General features: G+C 41.1%; 2 protein-coding genes across 2 annotated transcripts in view; one reads left to right on the top strand and one right to left on the bottom strand.

The window, feature by feature from the left end:
- Positions 1–5364: 5364 nt before the first annotated feature.
- CCDC47 (coiled-coil domain containing 47) lies at positions 5365–24560 on the bottom strand. The gene is made up of 13 exons (XM_007104526.4): positions 24348–24560; positions 19585–19853; positions 19005–19112; positions 17481–17655; positions 15680–15801; positions 15229–15294; positions 12959–13060; positions 12649–12759; positions 11856–11941; positions 10254–10312; positions 9629–9738; positions 9231–9398; positions 5365–5905 (listed from the first exon to the last, which is right to left on the bottom strand). Exons 2-13 carry the CDS (start codon positions 19846–19848, stop codon positions 5825–5827), a joined length of 1452 nt encoding a protein of 483 aa, XP_007104588.1. The 5' UTR covers positions 19849–19853; positions 24348–24560; the 3' UTR covers positions 5365–5824.
- A 533-nt stretch (positions 24561–25093) lies between these two features.
- Positions 25094–27930, top strand: part of DDX42 (DEAD-box helicase 42) — a 63066-nt gene continuing 60229 nt past the window's right edge. Inside the window, exon 1 of the mRNA XM_055090338.1 lies at positions 25094–25252. The gene's annotated coding sequence lies outside the window, so the exon portion shown is untranslated. The remainder of the gene's footprint in view (positions 25253–27930) is intronic.

Genomic DNA, 27930 nt, shown 5'->3' on the forward strand with positions numbered 1-27930 from the left:
ATGCGCAGTAGAGGGACCCGGGGAGGGCTGGTAAAGAACCGCCCCGCCCCGCCCCGCCCCGCCCCGCCTCCCCCCGCGCAGAAGAGGAAGGCCCGCCCCGGCCCGCTAGGCCCGGCAGGTAGGGAAGCTGTTCCCGGTTCCCGTATCTCCTCTGGTGCGGCGGCCCCTCAGCAGCGGCCTCTCAGAGAGCGGTTCTCCAGTGCTGAGTTACCTCATTACGCGCTGCGCATACCTGAGGGCATTCGGTCTCCAACGGAGGGGACACGTTTTCCCCCGCGTGTGGAAGCCAAAGACCTAGCTTGTCGTTGGTGTGGCCTTCGGGGTCCGAAAAGGGCTCTCCAGAGCCTCCATCCCCGAAGCAGGAAGGTAGTGAGATGATTTCAGTAATGTAGAGTCAAGGGGACGAGAATAAGGCAAACCAACACTGGCTGCTGACTTGGCTACTTTGAGTACTTTTTTAAAGTTCTTTTTCCTTTCGTGTGGTAGGACTTCAGTGGAAAAATCAGTCTCGCAGTTTCCTTGAAGATATCTCAAATGCCCCTCACTTTGGCCTCTCGGGCACAAGACTGACAAGCTACAAAGGGGAATCCCACCCTTTCTCTGTGCCACCTTAGGTAAAAGGAGGAAAATATCTCAACTATCTTTTTTCCCCCCTCTGGATCTTTTTGGTCCTGGATCCTTCCTTACCCACAACTCTGAGAGACATCTGAAAACTCTGTTCTGTTTGCAGAAACCTGTCAGGTTTGCCTTGCTGGGGAAGCTAGCCTAAGCTAAGGCATGCAGGGCTTGAGAAAGGATGAAGCAGTAAGGGATGGAGCAAGGCTTCCTTCTGCGAGACTTTTTTTTTTTTTTTCCCAGTGACTTACTCCGCCCACGGGGGTGGGGTGGGCTAGATCCAAAACAGGATATACGCCATCAAGTAATGAACACTCGCCCTTCCCAGCTACGACCTTTGACACGGATTTATACTGGTCTCACTTCCAAGATGGGGAAGAAGTTCGCTCCATTCAAACAGGGACCGATGGAAATTTGATGCCGAAACTGAATGTGAACTCTGCCAGTGCATCTCAGGATCTCACTGAATTTTACACACATCACTTTGCTCTTATCTAGTGCTTTAACATTCCAAAACAGTATCCTCACTATTCTGTCATCAAATAAGATACTTCTTTCTCAGCTGCAAACTCGGTAAATTGACAAAGCAAGATAGTAGCAGAAATTGAAGTAAAATCCCTGCAATGGTGTGTTTTTTTAAATTACTGAATGTTTTTTTAAATAACTTTTTAAATTTTTATTTATTTATTTTTGGCTGCGTTGGGTCTTCGTGCCTGTGCGCGGCGAGGGGGCGCTATTCTTCATTGCAGTGCCTGGGCTTCTCATTGCGGTGGCTTCTTTTGTTGCGGAGCACGGGCTCTAGGCAGGTGGGCTTCAGTAGTTGTGGCACGTGGGCTCAGTAGTTGTTGCTCGTGGGCTCTAGAGCGCAGGCTCAGTAGTTGTGGCGCACGGGCTTAGTTGCTCCGCAGCATATGGGTTCCTCCAGGACCAGGGATTGGACCTGTGTCCCCTGCATTGGCAGGTGGATTCTTAACCACGGTGCCACCAGGGGAGTCCCCTGCGATGTTCTCTTGAAAAGACCTTCTTCACATGTGGTCTTTGGAATCAAGGGTACTAGAGGAGTAAGTGCCTGAAAGATGCCAGACTTGTTGCAGCCACCACAATGGGGGATTTAAACACTGAAGTACTTCTCATTTGTTCTAATGTCCAGCCCAGTAGCTATGTCATTTTCTAACTGGATGTCAGTTGGTCAAGGGGGCTAAAAGATCTCACCATCTTCAGGACTGCCCACAAAAGATATTTTGAGAAACTTTGGCCTAGACTCTGTTTCAAGGAGCAAATTTCCTTGCAAAAGGGCCTCCTAAATCCAGATAACTTAGAAAACTGGTGTAATGAAAGGTCAATTTTGAGTTTACAAACTCAGTTTCTCCCTGCTTTGCTTTTGACTTGAGTCATGGGATGTACAAACTCCCTATTGCTTTTCACTTATGTATCATAAGGGCTGGGACTCTCCAAGATTTCTGGAGCCTTCTGAAACTTGCTTGAAGCCTAGAGGAATGAAGATGGACTGAAGAGCCTGGCTGTTTTAACTGAGCACCCGGAGTGCACTGCCCTCTTTAAGATACCACATAAATTAACTGTGAGGACGGTAAAACTAATTGCCTAAAATACTCAAGTGAGAGCTAGAAATGCTTACAATGTGTAGTTTAACAAGTTGAGCAGGATTATTTAATTTATAGAGCATTTTATATGTCAAAGCACTTTATACATGTTATCTAATATCCTCTGAAAAGGCATTTTAGAAAGGGCAGAGTAGATGATGCCCACTTATAGATAAGGAAAGAGACTTGTTACAGCACTAGGACAGCACCTGGGTCCCTACCCACAAACCCAGGACTCTTTCCTGAAGCAGAAAACTAGCTTCAATTCTAGCTTTGCTACAACCGTGCTAAGTGATGCAGTTAACATGCAAGAAAAAGAGGCAAAAGAAAGCTATTTAAGCATTTAAGTTGGAAATGTGATAGCAAAGCAAAGTTAATACAACAAATAACCTAGGCAGATATATTATCTGATCTCCAAATAACTCCCATGGAACTAAATACTTTAAAAGGCCTGGGTGTCTTTTACATAAATAAAAGTTACACTATTTGGAAAAGCAAAATAGGTGAAATTAAAGAGGACAATTAATTTTAAAAGATGAAAATATAACCTAATAATATCCATTAAGAGCAGTATAGTAGTAGACACAAAGTTCTCCCTTTCAGGGAAAACAAAACAAAAAACTTTCTTCTGAAATTGGTATTATTTCTCAGTTCACAGAGCTGAGAAGATGGCATTCAACTTGTGCAAAGATAAAAACATTACATTTTTCTTCCAAATGCAAATAAATCTTTAGCCCATCACCAAACTCCAGAAACTGAGAAAATACTTTTCACTATTGTTTTAGTAGTGTGTAATAGAAGCCACTCTTATGGGTATAACTGTCTTCTCCTTCTTACATGCTTTCAAACAATTCAAAGCATGAATTTGAATTCATGGAGCCAGGAACAGTAAGGAGAGAGAATCTGGGGTGATTAAGTACACTATTTCATCCCTCACACCAAAACGACTAGATCCTTGTACAACACTGCTCTAAGTAATTTTCACGTTTCCAATTCCTATTGGATGGGTGGAATGAGAAAGCCAATTAATGTTTTCCTTTGGTCTAAGTTCCATCTAAAGAAAAGTTTCACATCTGGTGCCTGACAAGGTAAGTTTCTATTATGAAGGACACAGAATTGTAAACTATCCCCGCCCCCCGCCCGGCCGCCCCAATAATACCCTGTCAAGTTTTGCAGATAAAGTTAGAGAACTCTGAAAGGATCTGCTTGGTTTCCAGAGAGAAAGAAAAGCAAAACAGAATAAAGCAAAATTACACCACTTGGAGAATATGCCTAGATGATACATTTTTTAAAGTGCTACCATTTACAGGAGAATTTTACACATATTACCTCTTGGTGTTGACCTACATGTGAGGTAGGTAGAGAAAATAATTACTTCCCTTACTTTGTAGAAGGAAGATCAGAACAGAGACTCAAAGAGGTTAATGACCTGCCCAAAGTCAAAGGATTAGTAACTGGTTTTGCTGGCACTAAAGGCCAAGTCTTTATCTTCCAGTCCAGCACTTGTTGTGGTATTGCTAAGTGCCCAGGCAATGCAGACAATACTGGAGGACAAGACAGGTTTTCCAACGTGTGACAGTCAACAACATTCTCCTCTCTTTGTACTCTCAGTCATAGGAGAGACAATTGTCTTAACTCTAGTGGGGGACTTTGGGGAGAAGCCCATCAATGACAGAATGGGGCTCTAAAAATATAAAATATTAATTAAAATAACTAGTGGGAATTCCCTGGTGGTCCAGTGGTTAGGACTCCACGCTTTCACTGCCGAGGGAGCGAGTTTGATCCCTCATTAGGGAACCAAGATCCCGCAAGCCGTGCAGCACAGCCAAAAACAAAACAAAAACACCAAAAACTGGTAACAACTACAGGATTATTGTCAATGCTAACTCGTTTGAGGGAAAAGCACTTCAGTGCTTTTATTGAACAAGAAGAACATTCCTATGGGCTTATACTCTTGTAGGGCAACCCCAGAAAAGTAAAGGCGGCACTCTGAGACTTTTGTCAATTAGTTTAATATATGTCCATAGGTAGTTCATACGAATGCTTAAATTACAAAATTAGCTGCCATGGTCCAAATGTGTGGGACTTTAAGAAAGCTTTTATTAATCAAAAGATAGCTAAGCATACCAACTTTGATTTCTAAAATGCAGGTTAAAGGTTTGTAAAACAAGGCTAATTCTAGAATTATATAGCATTAAGGTAATTAAATTTTGTTATTTTAATAACTTAATTTCATGAACTGTTAAAAAAAATATTACATTTGCATCTCCCAGTTTATACATTTCTGCATTAACCTAGAGAAAAACCCATGTGAAAAGTTTCCATGCAGTTACAAAGGCAGCAGCACATGCTGTTTTCACAGCAACTTGTTATTGCCTCAGAACACACCTGCACATAAAGCATCAACAAAAAATACCCACCCACCCCTCTCCCACAAAAAACCCAACCCTTTCCCATCCCCAGCAAAAATTACCTGGTACAAGCAGTGACTTAAAAAATGCTTTCTTAGTAGGAAGCATTTATAAAATGCAGAGATCTGAACAAGCTAAATGCTCGTGCAGATAGATGGGCCTCTCCCCCAAAAGTTCCTTCCTCAAGAGGCAGAAGGAACTCTCAATAGTCTAGGAAAGCTCATTTTTAAAAGTATGTTTATGCATATTCATGGCTATTTCTTTGAAAGAATATATACCCAGCCTCAACTGTGGAAGAGATAAAAGCAGAAGGAGAAGCAAAGGGACATGGCCATAACAGAGAACAGAGCTTCTCCGTGAACATCCCATACGTTACGGCGACCAAGAAGGAGAACTTTTATGACTTCACATAGACCACTGATCTCATCTAGGTGAAGCAGTTAATTTTTCATGCATTTGTTACTCAAGAAAACATACAACCACTTAAAATACAGCATTCACATTGTCATTAGCTCATGGTATCAGGTAAGGAGGAAACCGTGCTCCTGTACTACCTATCCCTAGAATTTTCCACATACATGTAAGTATCCTAAAGCCTACAGATGTCCTATCATACTGTCATCAGCACCTCCCACCTATAAACATATACTGAACTAGACTGTTGAGTCCCTGAAATCTCAACACCACATATAGTGTTCTAATTTTATTTTTTTACAAGTTTAATGTAGACACAGAAGAGAACACCAAGCAATGTTTATTGTGCAATTCCAATAGTTATCTGTGCAATCTTGGTTTAGAGTCAGTCTTCATAGCCATTTCAACTGCCTAGTTTCAACAAAAAGCAACAATCTATTATATATCTATAAATTTCATGATATTTCGTCAAATATCAAGCACTAAAAGTACTGATTCATGTTATAATTTTTAAAATGTTTTGAAACTACACAGATTTCATATATTATTCCTTTTATAAAATAATCAAAATAATTTGATTATCTGGAAGAAAATTACTGTAACAGAGTCCTTCCAATGTATCTCTGACCTCTGTAAAACTCCAAACCAAAAACAGAACACACGATGAAATAAGGATTTCTCAGTCACTGGGAAACTTTAAGATGAGAAATGAACTGGTATTTTTTGTTTCCTGTGAATTCAGAGTTTACAGGTGGCATAAGGACTCAGATCTCTTGGATGACTTTACATGGCTTTCACTTTGATTTGTTTCATTTTCATTTGCTTCTTCTCCAATTTCTTTTGCTCACGCCTCAAGGCAGCTTCCTAGAGAGAAAGAGGGAATGCAAACTAAGATTTCAGTACTTGTTAAAAAAAAAGTCAAAACTAGAATACTGCCTATACTATTTAGGCTAGCACCACAAATAACATTCCAGAAGATAGTTATAAGAATTGCTAATACGTATGCTGGCTAATGAAAATTAACTTGAAATGAAGTAAAGATAACTAAAATCTCAAGTTAGAGAGAAATTAAACACTATACACTTAAGCAGACTTTGTTATTCTGGTCTGATTTTTCCTAAATACAGGAAACACTAGCCCAACTTTCATCATAACGTATGTATCTGCCAAGGATTTGTATTTCAGTTCAGAAAACCTTAAGATCTTGTTTGATCAGATTATTAACTATAAATCTCTTATTAGCATAGACTTTATGCCCAAGCACAACACTTTTCAGTTCATAATGTTCAACTGGGAATTTTAATCATATTTTTATTTAGGAATTAGAAGGTTGTATAAAAGGAGAAAGAGCTTCAAACACATTATTTTGGTAGTAAAAGTCACTGGTTTTTATTACCTGTACTGAGGGAAGCTTTACAGGCCAAGTCAAGGTATGACTTCACACTTAGTTAATAGTGGTCACATCTGATTAAAGCTTATTTCAGCTGCAATCTCAAACCTAATTTTTTTAGGGGTTTAAGGTAGAAATGTTCTGATAAACATACTTCTCCACTGGTACAGGATTGAGAAAATATGGAAGAGGAAAAACAGAAGAACATAGTATATATATAGTTCTCGATAGTATAACAAATTATGTTTCAAAGGGTGATTTGTAAATTGTTGGTTTGGGAACTACTGACTCTGTCAGGTTCTCACACTTGCTAACAAAAAACTATCCACTAACCATCTATACAGCAGGGTTAGCCTGAATGAGTATCTATCCAAAGCTGTGCTACTGTGTAACTATCTTGAAGAATTGAGCCATCACTGTTAACACCACTTCAATGGAAAAATGCATTCTGAGTTTGGGTTCACTGAGGCAGGAATGAAGCCACCTCCTTTGGCAGCCGCTGCCTCTTGTGAGGGCTCAGTAGCAAGCAAACAGCAATAGCCTATTTGTCAGAAGCTACACTCTTCTGGGACAGCAATATAAAATGGTCAAAAGACTGTCCCAAGGTCCCTTTCCCACTGTCCAAACCCCTGCCTCCACCATACTCATTCTTTCCCCAACACTATAAACTACCAATGCACAGAATACAGTACAGTGGTTAAGAGAAGAAATCTGTTTACATCAACATATTTAAGAAACATGTTTATGTCCATAAATATGTGAAAAATGTTCAATAATTCAAAAACTGCAAAACAAATGAGATACCAGTGCCCCACTATCAGTCACACATTCAAAAACTTGTTAAATAGTTTTCATAAAGACATGAGTAAAGAGGAGCTCCCATATCATGTACTGGTAAAAGTATAAATTGGTACAACTTCTTATTGGCAGCCAGTCTCTTTCTCTTTTCCTCTCCTAGGATTGTTTTCTTCAGGAAATAAAAAAGAACAAATATGGAAAGACACTTTCTTGAAAGATTGCTATATTTTTAATATAAAAAGTTTACAAGATGATCTACATTAAAAAATGAAATAAGTACACTGAATATACAGTTGAGGAACTAAATAAACTATATAGTGTTAACAGTGGTTATTTTTAGGGATGGGAACTGTCTGAAGAATTATGTTACATTGTTCTTACATGGTAGAATTAAGGTTAATTTTAGTGTCGGTGTATATGTTTCTCTATACTTTTCAAATTAAATATATAACAAAACAAAACAAGGATCTACCAGTAGTGGCAGGAAGGTCCATATCATTGGTAAAAATGAGCCATTCAAGCCAGAAATTCACTATAGGGTTTTTTGTGTTTTGTTTGGCTCCTTTCCCATTTAATTCACTGGATCTTTTTACAAGGTACCTAGGCCTAGATACTATAAAGTGGTGGTTCTAAAAAATACATGGTTTACACCCACAAGCAACTTATAATCTGACTTAAGTTCTGGGCCCCTCTTTTACTTAAACCTACTATAGTTTCAAACTCTAGAAATAACTGGAGAACTTTTTTTCTCATAGAAAAACAAAAGGCATTATCTATTAATGAATCCATGCAGATTCTTCCTGTTTATCTGTTAAAAAGCCATTTATATTTATAAAGAAGACTGCATAAACACAGAGTTCTATTTTCAGGGGAAAAATATCTATCAACTAAACCAAACCAAATCAAACAAAGATTGATGAGAAAGGATGAGAGGAGGGCTGTGGTACTCTGGGCACTTTACTCAACAGCATTAATGACTCTACCAGCAACTAAAGTGCCACACAGGGGCTCACTTATTTTCTTTTTTTTTAAAATTAATTAATTTATTTTTGGCTGTGTTGGGTCTTCGTTGCTGCACACGGACTTTCTCTAGTTGTGGGGACTGGGGGCTACTCTTTGTTGAGGTGCGCGGGCTTCTCATTGCGGTGGCTTCTCTTGTTGCAGAGCACGGGCTCTAGGCGCGCGGGCTTCTAGTAGTTGTGGCACACAGGCTTGGTTGCTCCGGGGAGCGTGGGATCTTCCCGGACCAGGGCTCGAACCCGTGTCCCCTGCACTGGCAGGCGGATTCTTAACCACTGTGCCACCAGGGAAGTCTAGGGCCTCACTTTTTCTTGGCAGCCTGCCTCCTCCACTTACAAGAATTTTCTTCAATCCCTGAGGTTATTCACATTAAAATTCACATTTCCCAGAACTTTGTTCTCCTCTTTTTTGACCAGCATTTACAAGCTTTAAAATTTTAGAGCTGGACTACAGCATCTTACTTCACAAAACATGAGAACATGCTGATGTCTGAAACATAACAGACTACAGCCTTAAAAAGCTCTTGAGTTTGAGATTCTAGTTACGTACAAAATAGAAAACAAAATACAAAGAAAAAATATTAGAATTCTCTAATTCTATAATCAAAATAAAATTTTTATAAAACAAGTTTATGTGGACCATAGGGCACATGTCCTGGCTTCTATTAAAATTCCAAGTTTCTTTCTACCTTAGTAAGTGTTTGGCTTGAAAGATGATAGTGGAACTTTCAAAAAGGGCCTATGCCGAGGGAACAGGATAATTCATATCATTCTCCAGGATTGAGGCTCAATCTAACATGGTTTGAACAGGAAGGATTATTCTTTTTTTACAGTGCTATCAACTGTCCCAAGTGCTGAGAAAATGCTAAGCTTTTAGCCTGTGTACATTCCTACACAGAATTACCTTAACAGCCAATATGGCGCAAATAGGCATCCTTATAAATCTGAGTTTTACCCCAGTGATAAGAAAAGTTTGTCTTACCTCCAGCCTGCGCTGTTTCTCAGGATCTTCCTCATTCATGATTCGCTCCTTCTCTGCTCTTTTCTTCTCCTCACGTCGAGACTGGGCAGCTTCCTGTCTTTGCACATGCGTCAGCTTCAAGAAGTTCTCCTCCACTCGAGCTCGGTTCTTGTCTGCTTTTTGTTTGCCCTTTCCCCAGGAAACAAAGCAATTCATAAGAAATCCATTTCAATCCAAACAGAAACAAAATCCCATTTAATATTCTTTCATAAAACCACTCCCATGTAGCACTTTTAAGTCAACTAGCAAAGATAAAATCACTGAAATAATCGAAAGCTGACCCCCCCCCCCCCCGCCGACCCTTGAGGGGAAAAACACAATAAAAGGCTCCAACTTATAATAAAGGCTGCAGGTCTTACTTCTCTGTTGAGTCGAAACTTTTTGGCTTTATCAATAGAATAAATCACCATGTTCATCAGGGGTAGTAAAGCCTCCATATCCTTTGGGTAAGTGTTACCTGAGCCAGGCACTGGAAAACAAAACCATTTTCCTATTGAGTTAATGGCAGCATTCATACTTCTTGAATTAACTTTTTTTTTCTTTTTGTATTAATAGGCTCCTTTCTCCAAGTTTGTTAGGCAGCTAAAATACAGCAGAAAATAGAAATTAAAATATATAAAAGGATCTCTTACTGAAGAAACCAAAAAACCAATAAGCTGGCAATGAGGTATTTTTTTTTAAAGATTTTTTTTTTTGATGCGGACCATTTTTTTTAAGTCTTTATTGAATTTGTCACAATATTGAATCTGTTATATGTTTTGGGTTTTTTGGCCACAAGGCATGTGGGATCTTAGCTCCCTGAACAGGGATGGAACCGGCACCCCCTGCATTGGAAAGCAAAGTCTTAACAACTGGACCGCCAGGGAAGTCCCTGGGGTTAGTTTTAATGTAGTTTTTTATAGCTATCGTTTAGAAAGAAACAATACTCTCCTTAACATCATCTCACAGAAAACAAAGAACTCAGACAGGACACAGAACACTTACCATTAAATGTAAACAATAGTGTCCTCTTAGTGTCAGGTAGCTTTAAAGGCTGACCTTCCCTGTCATAAAAGAAAGAGCTATTTAGAAAGAACACAAGAGAGAGATACTTTCCATGCACATAAGTCACCCAATTCACTTAGATGAACAGATACCTGTGCAAATAATCAGCACAGTATTTGGCTTGGCATCCCCAAGTCAAATACAATCTCAGAACCCGAAGGAGCTTTACAGGTCATCTGGTCCACTCGTCTATCTGATGGATGCATTCCCAAGTGATCTTTATCCTATCCTTCAACACCTCCAGTGATGTCCCCTCCAGGCAGGATAATTCCATCTCACCTGGGGAGCCAGAAATGAGCCTGTATTTAAGTATGAGGCCCATATTTTAAATAACCTTTTTGTTTATTTTGATGGATTTTTATGTTTTATTTCTAACTCTTAATCTATCTTCCTATGATGAAGGATCTTATTTTTGAGTCAGGCTCAGAATAAGTTGAGAAATAATCCACTATAGCATATATAATTTAGTTCTGACTCCCCAAAGAATCCTATTGTAATCTTTGACTTTCAACCCTCCACACCTCCCCCCACATACAAAATGCTCCATGAATGCCGCAATGTGATACTTTGTCTAAAGTATTATTATTGAGTTGAGCAAGGCAAGGATGATGCAACACCATCTAGAGGCATAACTAATTTTTTTTTTTTTTTTTTTTTTTTTTTTGTGGTACGCGGGCCTCACACTGTTGTGGCCTCTCCCGTTGCGGGGCACAGGCTCTGGGCGCGCAGGCTCAGCGGCCATGGGGGCGCGAACCCGGTTCCCCTGCATCGGCAGGCGGACGCGCAACCACTGCGCCACCAGGGAAGCCCGAGGCATAACTAATTTTGATTACCTTAGTTATTTTGACACAAAATTAAAATTCAAATTGGCTTTTAACTGTATTCAACTCCACAGTCCTTAGCCAAAAATTTAGGTCAGAACCAATTCTACACCAAGGGTAAACTTAAATATGCTCTTCTGCGACAGGATGTGAAATCAAACAGCAAATTCAAGCCCTGAATATTTACATTCGAACAATATTACTATTAAAGCCAGAAACTTTATGGGCATTAAGGGTGTCTGATAATACACTAGAAAGAATATAATCACTCAACCATTCAAAGAAGAAAGCTGGAAAAGGCCATGAATTACAAAATGCATACACCTGCAATCAAACACAAATCAAACGTCACAGACAGATTCACATCATAAATTAAAAAGGAAAAAAAAACCCCAAAAAAACAACCCTAGACTACAAAGGACAGAGATTACCAACTGCATTTTCTTAGTATTAGCCATTCTGTTAGATTCTCATTTACCTCACTGAGTGGGTGATGCATACATGTGGTGACACATGCAAACTGGGGGGGCTTATTTGATTGTCCCCCATAGGTTTTCAGTTACCTTCACGATGCATGCAGTCAAAGCAAAGGAAAACGTGGATGCTGTCACCAACTTCCCTCACTCATTTGGGAAGGGAAATTGCAGAAGCACCTTGCAGGTGTTTCAACACAGAAAGCTAGTGAAGAAAACTGATTTCAATATTTTTATTTCATACATACTCTTGCATAATTTTTGGACCAGAGAACTGGTCTGAAAAATGAACGGATTCAATCTTGTCAGCATAGTGTGTAAGAAAGTGAACCATCTGAAATAAGAAAAGAAAATTATTTTTTTAAAAGTAGGTTTGATGCACTTCTCTTTTTTCATAAAGATATTCACTCTTTAATCCTCCTTACTTTTGCACAATGTCATGAAGGTTAAAGCTTAAAAAAAATTAAATTTAAATAAGGACTCTCCCTATGATGAAACTACTGCCCTTCTTTAGTCACACCAATGATCAAAATTGAGCAGCTGAAAATATATCTCAAAATAGTGTTCAAAATATGAGTGAAAGCATGAACATAAAATCTAAAATAATTTTAGGAATTCTTCACAACCACACCACCCAGAACTTACATTTAGAACTGTCTTTGAGCTATCCTATATTTTTATGATACTAAGATGTGCTGTTACCAACTAATAGCAAAAAAATAGCTCTTTATATACCCGTCTTCTATACTAACTGAAACTTTAAAAAACGTACCAAATGACATGGTGATAAGGATTAAAGTAGTAGTCCTTTTTCAAAAAACCTGAAAGCCATTAGCAATCCTAGGGACAATCTGTTCTTGATTTAGAGAGAATTTCTTGACTAATAAAACTGTCTTTTTGACAAGTGAATCTATTGCTTAAAGAAAGTATTTTAATGGTTGTGTGGGAAAGAAAGATAAAAATGAAGAATTTGTACAGTGTAACTTTCAGGGAGACTGCCCTGTAAATGGTCTCCAAATGTATGTCTTCTATTGTATTTACCTTTGTATCCATCATTCCCTCTGTGACTTCTCCCATCTCTGACAGGATGGCCAAGGAGTCAGGCAGTCCATACTTCGCTCCAGACTTAGGTTTGTCACTACAAAACTCACTCTAGAGGGAGACGTAGTTGAAAGTAAGACATGATATTTTATTATACACAAGGACTTTTTTTTCTCAAGAGAATATGTACTGACCTATTTCAAAGTGATACAACTGTTCAAGTGATATAATTATCTTACGCTCTGAAGTCAAACGTTTAGGTAATAAAGAGGCAGTTTCTATATATTATTTGAAAAAGAACCTGACATACCAGATCCTGCATCTCTTTCTGTAGTCGTACCAAGGCTTTCCGAGTACCAACAGCAAACACATAGGTATCCATGTCTTCATCATTCATGGTTACTTTTATTTGCTTTAAAAAAAACCAACAAAACTCACCCGTTAGGTTCTGTGATAGGCAGATTTCTAAGACAGCCCCCAATATTCCTGCCTGCTGGTGTATACATCCTCCCCTTGAATGTGAGCAGGACTAATGAATGTGATGGTATTATCATTACCATGATTATGCTGTGCTACATGGCAGATGGTCCCTAATCAGTTGACTTTGAGTTAATCAAAAGGGACACTATCCTGGGTGGACTGACCTAATCAAGTGAGTCCTCAAAAGGGACTGGACCCTACTTGAAGAAAGAGTGAAAGTGTGAAAGGGCTATGGGGCAGAGGGGAACCACGTGGCAAGAACCTGAGAATGGCCTCTAGGAGCTAAGAGCGGTTCCCAGCAACAACTAGCAGGAAAATAGGAACTTGCAACCAGAGGGAACTGAATTCTGCCAACAGCCTAAATGACCCTACGAAGAGGGACCCAAGCTCCAGAGGCATGGAAGCTCCGTGCACCGCCCCACCTCCATGCCTCTCTTCCATTTGGCTGTTCCTGAATTGTAGCCTTTACAATGAACTGGTAAATGTAAGTAAAGTGTTTTCCTGAGTTCTGTGAGCTATTCTAGAAAATTATTGAATCTGAGGGGAGGGCTGTGGGAACTCTAGATTTATAGCTGGGCAGTCAGAAGTATGGTGGCCTGGGGCCTGCAACTGGCATCTGAAGTGTGGGCAATCTTGTGGGAATGAGACCTTTAACTTGTGGGATCTGGCACTAACTCCAAGTAGATAGTATCAGAATTGAATTGTTGGACACCCAACTGGTATCTGGAGAATCAGAGAATTGTTGGTGTTGGAAACACCCCAGAGCAGGTTAATCAGTTTTTAATACTCTACATTGGGCCAGAGAGATAAAGTTATAAGCCTAAAGAGTCTGGTATGATAAAACATGGCCCTATTTGTCTTATTAACTTTATCTTTAAAAGTTTGGGTCAAAAATTACCAGTATATATGTGGAAGAAGGGAAATGTTAATGTAGGGAAATATGGCAAAGATCTGGCAAGATGGCAGCTGTTAAAGAAAAGGTTTTCTGCTCTTTTATCATTGAGGGGAAACTATACAAAGTAACACCTTAAGCAGAACCCACATAAAAAGGCTTAAAAATATAAAAAACCCATATGTTTGTTGAGGCTGCTTTTCACTGCAGGGAAAAAAACCCCCCCAAACAGCAAAAAAGGTAAAAGGCTGGCTGGCTCAGAGGAAAAGAGAAGATTAAATCTACCTCAGGAAAAAACTGAAAATAATTAACACAACACTCTAAAGAATAATTTCTACAAAAAGATGGCTAAAGATGCAGCAAAACTTCCTCCTTTGAGTTTTAACTGAGGAGGCTCTAAAAATTAGTGGGCTAAATCATCAGCGGCCACATTAGAAAAATTAAAATAAATGAAAGAAACAGGTTTCCAACTAACAATAAGACCTTTAAAATAACAATTGAGTTTCAATCCAATAAGAAGTACCTAATTATGTTACCAATATAGCACTTATTAACCAAATACTACTTTGTATTTTGATATATGTGCATACATTTCTTGTTCTACTAGCTTATATAAAAGCCTGTCTCATGTATTTTTGTTTCTTGCAGCAGTGGGAGTCAGCACAATTATTTACTGGAAGAATGAAGGGAGGGGAAATGTGGCATTTCTAATGAAGGACACAATTTTCAGATTAACATGATAATTTAACAAAGGAAAGAAAGTATACCAAACATTAAGGTCTCCATATTGTGTTATGAACTCATTCAGCCCAAGATGTATTGAGGCAAAAAATATTTGAAAAGGAACCCAGCCTACTGCCAAAGATAAAAAGCAGGCACCAAAAGCAGAGTCAGATATGAGGGCAAACAGTCTGTGACAACTGTTTTTCCCTCCATCATCCAGGTTGATTCTGTTGATCTACCTGGTGACAGAGTATTACCTCTTTCCCCACAAAAAGCACATATGTCTCCTCACACCCACCTGCACCTCCACCTCCAGTTTCACACTGAGTGGAAGATGATCTGTCTAGATAGAAAAGGTTCCATTTTTTGGGCAAGGGACACAAGTTGTTAGAAAGTCCAAATATAATCCTGGCAAGAAATGGAACAAGCTCTAAGAAGTTAAGAATTCAATCTGTACAGAGAAAACCAGCAAGAAGAATACATACCACTTGATCACTCACTGGCCTCATCATCCGGGCCAGGACATTCAATAAGTCCTGTCTCTTGAGGAACTAAAAAACAAAAAAAACCCAAGAGAACAACTGCAACTTCTGTTTGCTATAAGGAGAAGACATTGAAGAGGGACTCAAATGCTTCACCAAACATACTCTACATTTGCCAGTCAGTAAAAAAGATTATTCTTATTTACTTATTTATTTGGCCGTGCCGCGTGGCTTGCAGGATCTTAGTTCCCTGACCAGGGATCGAACCAGGGCTTCCTGCAGTGGAAGCGCAGAGTCTTAACCACTGGACCACCACGGAATTCCCAAAAGATGATTTTTAGATCTCATTTTAAGTCAAACATGAAAAAAATGAGACACTGATCCTACATGACTTGGGATCACGCTGGAAAAAATGAAAGGAAGATATACACTGTACCAGAAATTCCCTACTTACCCTCAGCTGGATAAGCATCCCCTCACAGCACACTCGACCAGAACACCACAGGTTGTAAATGTGCTCATTCTCCTGGTTCAGCTTTCCTGTGCTGGTGGCTTCTTTGTTAGTTCCATCATCCCCTACGGGTAAAACCATTAACATGGTTCACTGGAAATGTTGGGGCCTAATCAGCACACACTCTTCTACTCTGACCCCAAAATGACGGTACCTTTAGGTTAACAATACTTAGCTATCTTATAGAACTCTCCTTTAGACATAGATTACAAGAGATGAGCATTATTGCTTTTACTTTTAAAATGCTTTATTGTTGCCATTAAAAAATTATGGACTCTAGCATTATTTGTGTGTCCTTGTTAGTTAACGACATTCAGCTTGGAATATAAGTATCTCAAGAATAGGTACAAAATGGAGAGAAGTCAGTTTAAATGTCTCTGCCAGAAGTTAAAAAAAGGGGCTTCCCTGGTGGTGCAGTGGTTGGGAGTCCGCCTGCCAATGCAGGGGACGCGGGTTCATGCCCCGGTCCGGGAGGATCCCGCGTGCCGCGGAGTGGCTGGGCCCGTGGGCCATGGACACTGAGCCTGCGCGTCCGGAGCCTGTGCCCCGCAACGGGAGAGGCCACAACAGTGAGAGGCCCGCGTACCACAAAGAAAAAAAAAAAAAAGTTAAAAAAAAAAAACCTATGTAGTGAGGCCCGCGTACCACAAAAAAAAAAAAAAAAAAGTTTAAAAAAAAAAAACCTATGTAGTGAATAAAAAATACCATTAATACTAACTATTCAACACTCCCTCACGGTGTTTCCTTTCATTTAACTTTATCCAAGTTTGTTTTTCCTGCAGCAAAATGATAATAGTGGTATTAAGAGCTACAAAAAGCTCAAATTCCAATAATTTCCTCTCTTCATTTAATTCATTAATGTACAAAAAAATGTGTCCAACTTTACAAGGTAAAGGACACTGACACACGAAATGAAAACACACCAAGGGAAGTAGAAGGCATTGAAGGCTGCTTATTTTTTTCCTAATTTCCAGGTCAAAAAGTACTGAAATAGTATGGTACAGTGGACAGCATGGATTTTGGAAGCAGGTAGACTAGGTTCTAATATCACGGTTGCAGTTGAACGGCTTAGACAAGTTTTAACACTTTTCCAGACTTCAGTTCCCTCTTTAGGAAAACAGAAACTATATCCAACTGACAGTATTGTTCTAAAGATTAAATAATAAACAATGTATGCAAAGTACCTAGCACAACATAGTACACAGTCCTGCTAAAGAGCAGAAGAGATGGATACTTGCTTGCTATTAAAGGGAAATTAAAGCCAAACTGAAGTGAAGGTGGGTGAGTTCTACCTTACCCCCTACACTACACCATTACAGGCTTCCTCTAAGGTATCAGTGTACACCTCTGCAGTGGATCTGACACTAAAGTGCCTAAAACCTGAAGGAATTTTGAAGGACTTCTAATTTCTGAAAGATGAATTGAAAGCATTTATCAAGCTACCTAAAATGTCAAAATTCTTTGCTTTTGGCTAGATTTTTATCAACTTGTTTTGATAACACTGATTGTCTCATTCTGTCTGAAGCTGTACAGCAAATGATTGATGAAAGGTGAGAAAATTATTTCATGAATGCAATTTATTCATTATGCAAAACCTAACAAAAAAGGGATCCTTGAGAGAAGAAAAAAAAGCATCCTCTTCAGCAGTCCATGAAAGTAGTCAGATGCTTACACTGAGCAGAACAAGCAGTTCTTACCAGAAAGTTTTCAAACAGGTGGCTAGACTTGTATTAGCCTAACTTACCTACTAAGGTAAAGTTGCTCTCCAAAAGCTCCCTATGAGTGTTAAACCAGGCCTGAGCAAGGCGACTGTTTTTATTCTTTCCGATGATATAATTCATGATGTAGGCAAGCAGACCAGTCACCATTAAAATCTCTAGATAATAACTCTCCCAACTGTTCTGGAGGTGTGCAGGAACCTAAAGAAGAACAATCGTTCCATTTAATGTTGGCTGAGGCTGAAGGACGAAGTCTAACTCAAAGTATGAAGGAGAATGAGAAAACCCATAAACAGAAGTGGATACGTTAGATAACTGTCACTGAATATGGTTATACTTTGAAAAATATGCCCATTTCGGTTTTCCAGGTCATCTTTTTTTTTTTCAGTGTTACTTTTTTTTTTTTAATGAAGGTTTTATTTATTATTTATTTATTTATTTGGCTGTGTTGGGTCTTCATTGCTGCGCACGGGCTTTCTCTAGTTGCAGTGAGCAGGGGCTACTCTTTGTTGCGGCGTGCAGGCTTCTCATTGCGTTGGCTTCTCTTGTTGCAGAGCATGGGCTCTAGGCATGCGGGCTTCAGTAGTTGTGGCACTTGGGCTCAGCAGTTGTGGCTCGCGGGCTCTACAGCGCAGGCTCAGTAGTTGTGGTGCACAGGCATAGTTGCTCTGCAGCATGTGGGATCCTCCTGGACCAGGGGTTGAACTCATGTCCCCTGCATTGGCAGGTGGATTCTTAACCACTGCGCCACCAGGGAAGTCCTTCCAGGTCATCTTTGTAAAAGATTCTTTAAGGAAATATGAGGATAATCAAATGGGATAAAAAGCTGGAAAGCCCTCTGTATTCATCTTGATTCTGAGTCCCACCCCACAAATAAACCCAATGTCTATCCTCTTCATTCCTTGGTAAATAAAACTAGGAAGGCTAAAATAAAAACATACGGGTTGCAGGACTTCCCTGGTGGCACAGTGGTTAAGAATCCACCTGCCAATGCAGGGGACATGGGTTCATGCCCTGGTTCGGGAAGGTCCCACATGCCGAGGAGCAACTAAGCCCGTGCGCCACAACTGCTGAGCCTGCGCTCTAGAGCGTGCGAGCCACAACTACTGAGCCCGTGTGCCACAACTACTGAGCCCGCGCTCTAGAGCGTGTGAGCCACAACTACTGAGCCCGTGTGCCATGACTACTGAAGCCTGCGCACCTAGAGCCTGTGCTCCACAACAAGAGAAGCCACCGCAATGAGAAGTTCGTGCACTGCAATGAGGAGTAGCCCCCGCTCGCCGCAACTAGAGGAAGCCTGTGCACAGCAACAAAGACCCAACGCGGCCAAAAATAAAATAAATAAATAAATAAATTTATATAAAAAGAAGCCAACAAAAGATACAGGTTGTTTTTCTGTGTGTCCACTGCATCAGAAGAACTGATATCAAACTCTTTCATGGCTCCCATGTTACATCAACACCAGCTACGTGTCACTAATTATATTTCTGAGATTAATGACAGCAAGGTATTTTGTTGGTTAGTTTGGGATTCAAAACCTGTATACCTACATCGACAATTGTTATCGGGTCTTTATTTTTGCTAGAAGAAGTATCTGGTTTGTCTTCATAACCTTCAAATTCTTCATCATCATATGGTTCACTCTCGGTATCTCCCTCCTACGAAAATGAGGCACAATCTGTTTTCTCCCACTAACATCACCAGCAATTTTATCTCATTTTTATAGGCAACATTTGTAGAGGAAAACAGAACATGAAAGCAGCAAGCACAGAACACAGAGATCTTACATATTTTAAACAAATGATGACTCCCCACGTATTTGAACCCTGAGTTCTAAATGATACAATTCCCACCCACCCACATACCAATACATATCCACCCCCACTCCATCATCCTCCATCCAGGCTTTCCATAGAGGAGAAAAATACAATTCATTTTTTGTTGAACGTAAAAGGTGAGAACATACTACAAACATTTAGAAGAGCTCCACCTACTGAATAAAAATGAGCATACCAGAGGGTAAAGGTCTCCTTAGACCTGGGCATTACTTTTAATGTCTGGGAAAAGTGCTAGTTACACATTGTCCCATCCTTCCACTTTCCCAAGAAATCAATAAAAAAGAACCTTTACCTGGGTATCTGCATCTTCAAAATCTCCTTCTTGGTTTTCATCCTGCCCTTCCAACTCCACAGTAGTCTCATCTTCATCATCTTCAGTGGTTATCACTCGTTGAGGAGATTCAGTAACAGAGTCTTCTGTGACATCCTCAAATTCAGCAAAGTCATTATCATCATACTCTACGATGTCTTCCTCATCCTCGAAATCATCAAACTTGGCTTCAGAGACACTCCCAAATATCAAAAGGACAACACAGAAAGCATGGAAGGCTTTCATTGCCCCTTAAAAATGAGTCAAACAAGACAAAAACAAAAACCCTAAGTGGACTGCCATTCTACACATACTGATCACATTTTGTAAACAGTTAAAAAATAAATCGAAGACTCTCCCACTTTTCTCTTATTTAATACTGTTCATTTCAGATAGCATTATATAAAGAATAATAAGGTGAGGTTCAAGAGGTCTGGGTTCTAGTCTGGACTCTCTTACTAGTTATCTGTAAAATCTTATACTAGTCATTTAATTTCTTTAGGTTGGTTTCCATTTACACTGTGTATTCAGTATGCAGTTTTTGAATGCCTATAAAAAGCTTTATATAGAAACTGGGAGAGGGGTAATGAAAGAAGAATGAGATGCAACTATCTGTTGGTTGTAATAAAAATAATACATGAATGGAAAAGCTATTCATTCTTAGATCAACTTTATGTGTGCACATCATCAGCATCATCAAAGCAAATGTTTAAGACACAAAGTGCTAGGCACTGTCCTAAAGGCTTTACAAAAAGCATGACAACCCTCTGAAGAAAGTGGTTTTATTAACATCCCCATTTCATAGATAAGGAAAATGAGGCATGCTAAGTGATACAACCGCCAAGTGACAGAGAACTATGTTCTGATGCCAGTTTTGCCTCCAGAATCCCTGCTATCAACCACTTCTCAGGCAGCATCTCCAACATACGCCAGTAGCAGTGATTTTGTTACTTATTTAAAGTAGCAATTTTTGCTAACGCCACCTACTCAAGAACCACAGTATTATCCTAAATGGTCTCCCCTGCTCAAATCTCTCCCTACTCCCTACTTTTCCCTAAAAACTACCGTTATCCTTCTAAAACATGACTTCTGTTACATAAGGATTCAATCACCAATGAAGGCTAACCAATTACCCGAAGAATAATATAAAACTCCTCTGGCTTTCACTGCTTTTCATAAAATGATCCTACCATATCAAATAAAATGTTCCCTCACTGAGCATATCACCATGTCAGATACTATGCCCAGAGAACCTAGCTTCAAGGACATGAGTTAAGAGTATGACAGGGAAAATCTGAAACCGGTTAAACCATACATACGTACAAAAAACAAACTTACTTTTTGTTTATTAAAAATTGTTATGAATGAAGCTAGAACCCAAGTTGTTTTAGAAGCAAATACACAAAAAGGTTTAGAAGGTCATACATACATCTACATATAAATAGTAGTTATTATGTATGATAGGATTATGGGCATTTTGCCTTTTTCTTTATACTGACTACTTTTCTAATTTTTCTATGATGTTCTTATAATAAAATGTTCTTTAAAAAATAAAATAAAAGGATAGTTCCTGCACTCAAGAGGCACTGCAGACTGAGGAACAACTATAGCATAGAGGGCTGAAACAGCGCATTTTAGGAGTTCGGTATGATATAGAACATTGGGTTTGTAGACCCAAATGGGGGAAATGAGGCTAAAAAGGCCAGCACAGGCCAGATCATTATGATCCTTATTTAATTATTTGATCATCCTTATTTAAATACCACACTAAGAAGTTTGGATAATTAGAATCAACTAAAAGATTTAAGTAAGAGAGTGACGACACAATCAGATTTGCAATTTAACCCTGACAGCTCATACAGAGGGTGAATTAGAGAAGGGCACCTGAGATGGGAAAAATAGGAAATGGCTGAGATAATTAGATAGGAAATAAAACACAACTGAAGGGCTTCCCTGGTGGTGCAGAGGTTGAGCGTCCGCCTGCCGATGCAGGGGACACGGGGTCGTGCCCCGGTCCGGGAAGATCCCACAGGCCTCGCAGCGGCTAGGCCCGTGAGCCATGGCCGCTGAGCCTGCACGTCCGGAGCCTGTGCTCCGCAAAGGGAGAGGGCACAACAGTGAGAGGCCCGCGTATTGTAAAAAACAAAAAAACAAAAAAACAAAAAAAACCCCACACAACTGAACTGGCAGTGGTATTGGGAATGAACAGGAAAACAGATTTGACAGGTATTAAGAATTATATTTGTCAGCATAAAGTGACTGAATATAAGTAATGTGGGAAAGGAAGATCTGGGGTGATTCCAAGTTTTGGCTTGATTAACAGCTGGACAAAGTCATCCTTCAGATAAAAACAATAAAGGAGCGAAAAAATTGGGGGAAGGCAATAAATTAAATTTAATACTTGTTGAAAAGTTTGAAGTGTTTTCAAGCAGTATGTTAGATGATTAACATTTATCTCTTAATTTTCACAATATCCTAAAAGGTATTATAACCTATTTTACAAAGGGAGGAAAGGAAGCATTTGAAGTATAAGCCTGGAGTTCAGGATATGCGCCTAAGCTGGAAATAGAGATGGTGTGAGAATGGAAGAGATCCCCAGGGAGTATTAAGAGTTAGGTTTAAAAAAAAAAAAAGCACCAAAAAGTCTTGAAACAAATCATAACAGCTAAGAGTTGTGCATAATAGGGAGAACTGGAATGGGAAACTAAGGAATGGTTAAAGAAAAAGAGACTTTGGTCAAAGTAGCACAGAAGTCAAAGGAGAAGCATATTTCTAAGAAGGAAACAGAGCTCGGTTTCAATTGCTGCAGAAAGTTCAAGTAAGATATGGACCAAAAATTTCCCAATGTTAATAAGGAAATCATTATTGGCAACTGCAAGGAAGTGGTAAGTATGAAAGCCAGGATGCAGGGAGCTGAGTACTAACAGAGTGTGAATGGGTGGCAAAATAGAGTATGTATTGGGCTGGCCAAAAAGTTCGTTCGGTTTTAAGTTCAAAAAAAGACACATTTTTCACTTTCATGAAAAACTTTATTGAACAACATATTCACTAAGTGAAAGAACTTTCTGGCCAACCCAATACTGATATCTCAAAGTGCTGTGGTATAGTGAATATTCTATATCTCATATTTACAACACCATAAATTCATAAAGGAAATTGGCTCAATATCAAAGGCTATTGCCCAATACCTTGGAACTCACGGCTGCTCAAGAAATGTTCTTAAAATTGGACAAAGTTCATAAATTTTGAAAGGCACCAATGATTTGAGAAATGCCACCAAGGATAGGCTAATATTATATCCTTTCCAATATCTGATCTTTGAGGTTAGCACCAGGGGACATTTTCTGGGAAAACATAGCTGCCCTCTTGACAACAACCTCAAAGAGGCTTGTGATGTGTCTCCAAACACCCTTAGCTTCATAGTCAAAAGTGGAAGACATATGAAAAGGAGCACATATGTTGGTGGAGTTAGGTTTGGTTTAAAACATCAGCTCTACCATTTGCCAGCCATGTGACCTTGGGCTAATTACTTAAACCCCTGTTCCCCACATACAAAAAAGGGATAGTCATTCACTACTTGCCTCACAGGGCTGTAGTGGATATTACAAGAGATACGTGCTTGGCACATAGAAGGTACTCAATAAATAGTTCCCATTACTTCCTTCCACTGTGCCTTATGAACGCCCTTTAAGGTGTAAAAATACTTCATTTTTAGTGTTTCTCTTTCAGATCTCAGTTTTAAACTTTTTCAAATAGAAGCAAATAAACGTTAACACTGGCACAGTCAACTTGATTAACCCCCTGACGAAAGGTCTGGTCGTTTCAAAGTGAATTTCCACTTAGAACGTTCACACCACGGAAGCACTTCTAAGTTAACTCAGCCCTGTAACAGAGCTCCTTTAAGGATATTTAGGTTAAAATTATCCAAGCCATCCGTGCCTTGGCCTTCCTTCCCAGAAGTCTGTCTGGTGCACCTGTCAACTATTTCTCAAACGCACAAAACTCCCTGCCTGAGAGGCAGTCCTGAAACTCCTGGGGCAGGGCACCCCAGCACTAACAAGTCTGGTCTGATTTCTTTTGCTAGCTCACCTGGCAGTCTCAGCGATTGGGTCTGGACTTAAAAACGGAAGAGGACTAAGTGCAGGAATCATTCCTTGTTGGCATTTTAGAGTAGGCCTTTCTGACAATGGCCAGACCCTGAGGCTTCTGGAGATCATGGAAACATTCCCGTCTCCTTACACATGTTGGATAAAAACATGTCATGTTAGAAACCTTCAGAGAAGACGGACCACAGAGGTTGCTGCTTCTGTTAAGCCTGCGGGGTCTAATCTTTCCCCAGCAAGGAGAATCAATTCTACGCTCCATTCTTCCTGCTGGCACGCTGTGGGCTTTGCTCTAACTTTGCCCTGCGGGTTGGCATTTGCTCACAGTTCTGGAAGTTCCAAAAAACCGTTAAAAGTCACTCCAACCCCGAACAGAACTCCCAACAGAAAACGGGCCTTGGGATGGACAAAGTCTGGTTTGTTTTTAAGAAAGTCGGGAAAGGCGAGAAGGCGCGGGGACCGAGGCATGTCACCATAGGCTGGACTTAGGGGATGGGGTGGGAAAAGGGACCTGGTTAGGCCACGCAACTCAGCGTCACCGCTCGGCCCAGCCCGACCCCACCGACTAGCGCGTCACGGCACGCTCCCTACCTGTACCGAGGGCTAGAACCCGGCCCAGCGCTCCTGCGGCTGCCGCCTTACCTTGCCTGCCTCTCGGGCCGGCCACCCCCTGCCGGGTCACTGCGGTTTCACTGCCCTCGACGCCTCTAGGACACAGCCGGACCAGGTAGCTCAGTCACGCCGCACCACTCTTCACGTAGCCTCCGCCAGCCGTTACGTAGAATGCGTGAGGCCTGTCCGCGCCTGCGCACGACGCGGGGGCGGGACACAGCTCAGGGGGTCGAGCGAGACCTCCTCCTCCCCCGCCCAGCTGAGGCGAGGTGTGGTAGCTGGGAGAGTTACATAAGCCCGGCCCCTGGGCCGGAACCGCCTGCGCCTATCCCTGTGCTCTCCATTAGGGTTCAGTCAAGTTGTCATCACGCTGAACCCGTGCTCCGGAAGCTAAAAGTCGCCATGCTCTACGGGACCACGTGGCCAGAGGCACGCGGGGAAATCTTGCCCAAGTCGCATTTGCAAAGGAGCGGACTTTAGGGGATCGACAACTTTATGTACATGTGGTTTCCACCCGAGCCCCTTTCTTGGGATTTTTTTGGCGGCTCCCCGTCAGTGCTACTTTCTTCACTTCCAGGCCCACTTCTTAAACGGGCCATGAACACTCTTCATCCAGCAATAGTGCCTGTTAGGTGTCTGAGGTGTTTGTGAAGCAGTCTGGAGCTTTAGGGCCCGGAGCCCGCGGCGCCTTCCGGGAGCCGTAGATCAGGCTCCGCCCTTCGGCCCGCGCTCTGCACTGCGCATGTCCGGTTTTGTTCCCCTTCCCCCCGTCAGCTACGGGCAGAGAGGCGGCGGAGGCGGCGGCGGCGGCGCCGAAGAAGGGGGCGGAGAGGGAGGAGCGCGGCGGGACGGGGTCTGGACCGCTCGTACTTCGGGCTGTTGGATTCTTTCCGCGTCGGCGGCAGTAGTAGCTGCGTCTGCAGCCGCAGCAGCAGGTTTGTGCGAGGCGGGTCTGGACGCGGGGCCGTAACCCCTTGGGGGCACCGCAAGGCAACTGCGGGGCCTAGCGAGGGCCAGGGAACCGCGGCCTCTCTTAACAAAGAGTCGGCGGAGCCTCGGGGAAACCGAGGCGCAGGGGGCTGGGGAGGAGTAGGAGTGCGTGACTGAAGCCTCGAGGGGCCCTTCCGAGCCTCGTCGCCCTCCCACGGCTCCCGCTTCTCCCGCAGCTCTTAACGAGGCCCAGTTGGCGGCGTTCCGGAGGCGGCGCTCTCCCGGCCGCCCGCCCTGCAAGGGAAGGGATTTGCAGGGTGCTGGGCTCCGCGTGAGGAATACCCGCGGGGAGGATTCTGACCCAGGCCAGCAGCAGTTAACAGATGCTAGTCTCCAAGTCGGGGGACCTGATAGGGAAAAGTTGCCAAATCTGAGGACAGTAAAAGACATAGTCGGTAATCTTTGTGTAGCTTTGAGTACATCCGTGATTAGCATCACCATCGTCACACAAACTTTTTTGCGGCCTACTTAGGAGCCTATCTGATTTGGGTAAATAATTCATATGGAGTTGCAAGCATACGCACCAATAATATAAGGAAGAACAGTCGTACTAGTCGAGAGTTTGGGGGAATCATAGCTTCCTTATCACCTTAGTGGAAGCTTTGCCCCTCACTCCTTTGGTCAGTCATTCACATTCCTCTGGCTTCCCATACATATCGTTTTTTGTAAATGATCTTTGTATATCTGTTGTCCCCTGTATACACACCCCCGAACTCCTAAAGAGCAGAGAGTCTGTTTTAATTCACTTTAACTTTCCAGAGCCAAGCCCAGTGGAAGGTGGGCAATAAGTCTTTCATACCAAAATTAATTTTTAGACTTTAAGCGGTGGAGGAAAAAAATGTATGTTGTATTTTCCTGTACCCAGAAGGGGCATTATATGGCCTAATCTGCAATTCATTCACTCAAGAAATATTTTTGTTGATGCCTTCTGTGTGCCTGTTCCCTACCACTGTTCTAGGTGTGTGACCCGGCCTTCATGAAACTTACTTTCTAGTGAGGGAAAGAGAGACAGAACACACATATATAAATTATACTGTACGCTAGAAGATAATTAATGCCTTAGGTAAAAAAATAAAGCTGCAAAGAGGGAAGGGGAGGTGTTGCATTTTGAAATAGCATGGTCAGGGAAGTATTTACATACAAGCTGATATTTAAGCAACTAGAAGGAGGTGAGGGAGTGACCCCAGCTAGTTTCTGGAGGAATGATCATTCCAGGCAGAGGGAACAGCAAGTATAAAGACCTTGCAAAGGACAATGCTGGCCTGTTAGAGGAACAGTTAGAAGACCAACATGCTTGGAGCACTGTGAGCAAAGGAGGGAGTGGTAGGAGATAAGGTCAGGGAAGAACTGGGGGGACGGGGGTGTGGGTAGGGGGAAGCACAGAACAACCAGGACCTTTTAGGCTGTTGTGAAGATTTCATTTTTCTTCTGCCTGAGATGGGAACTGTCTGAGGGTTTTGAGCAGAGAAACGGTAAGAACGGACTTACATTGTAATAATTTATTGTAATTTGTGGAAGAGTACAGTTCTTTATATTTTAGTTTTATCACATCTTTACGTAATCAGCTCTTAGTTTCTTTAAGCCAGCAGAAAGAAGAGAGATGCTTTTAAAATAAGTGTAATCCAGCATTTACTTGTATTTGCCTTTAGAAGAATGTGTTGAAATTCTTGGGTTTTGAACAGATTCTTGTTAAAGAACCGACAGATTTATAGTGTGTGAGTTATTCTCAGGGCAGATTATTAGAGTGGATGGTGATCAGCTGTCACTAGAAATCTTTCTTCTCCCAAAACACAAGTGATAATGTAGTTTTCTAATCAGTTGTTTTTAGTCCACTATTTTTAAAGTCATTTAGATCATATCTTACTTGATTGTCCAAAACATAAACTCTCGCCAAATTATCTTCGTTATGTCCAACTTATTCTAACTTCCTAGACTGCTATTTCTAGCGTTCCTCCGTGGAATGTCTTCTTCCTTCACACTTCTCTACTCTGCTTACATCTTTCTGTATAAAAAAAAACCCGTTTTCTAGGTTCTAGCTCTCTTATGAAGCCCGTCCCCATTTGTCAGCTCGTAGTGATCTCTGACATCTTCAGTGTCATGTGGCACTGATGTGTGGAATCCCTGAGTTGAAAGAAACCTGAGAAGTCTAGCTTGATATTCTCCATTTACCAATGGAGAGATTGATTTTTGGAGAAAAAATAACGATGATAAACATGACAGCTAATACTTATTGTGCACTATTTGGCAAGCTTTGTTCTGAGTGTATTTCTGTGTATGAATTCAGTTTTTCACACCGCAACCTTGTGAAGTAGGTGATAGTCTCACCATCTTACAGATGAAGAAACTAAGGCCAAAGAATCTGAGTAACTTCCATGAAGTTCACATCAAGTTAGTCGCAAAGCCAGTGTTTAAACATAGTCAGCTTGGTTCCATAGTCTGTACTACTTTACTATGCTGTTATGATTTTCTGCTAAATGACATCATTTTAGCGCCTAAAACAGTACCAAGCGGGTATTTTAGCTATCTTTAATTTTTCTCTTTGGCCAAGTTGTAAATCGCCTTGGGTCTCCTATATATTGAATAAACATGAATAATGAGTGTATTCTCTGGAAAACAAAAGAGA

Source organism: Physeter macrocephalus, chromosome 14 (genome assembly GCF_002837175.3).
Source record: "Physeter macrocephalus isolate SW-GA chromosome 14, ASM283717v5, whole genome shotgun sequence".
Classification (NCBI taxonomy): domain Eukaryota; kingdom Metazoa; phylum Chordata; class Mammalia; order Artiodactyla; family Physeteridae; genus Physeter; species Physeter macrocephalus.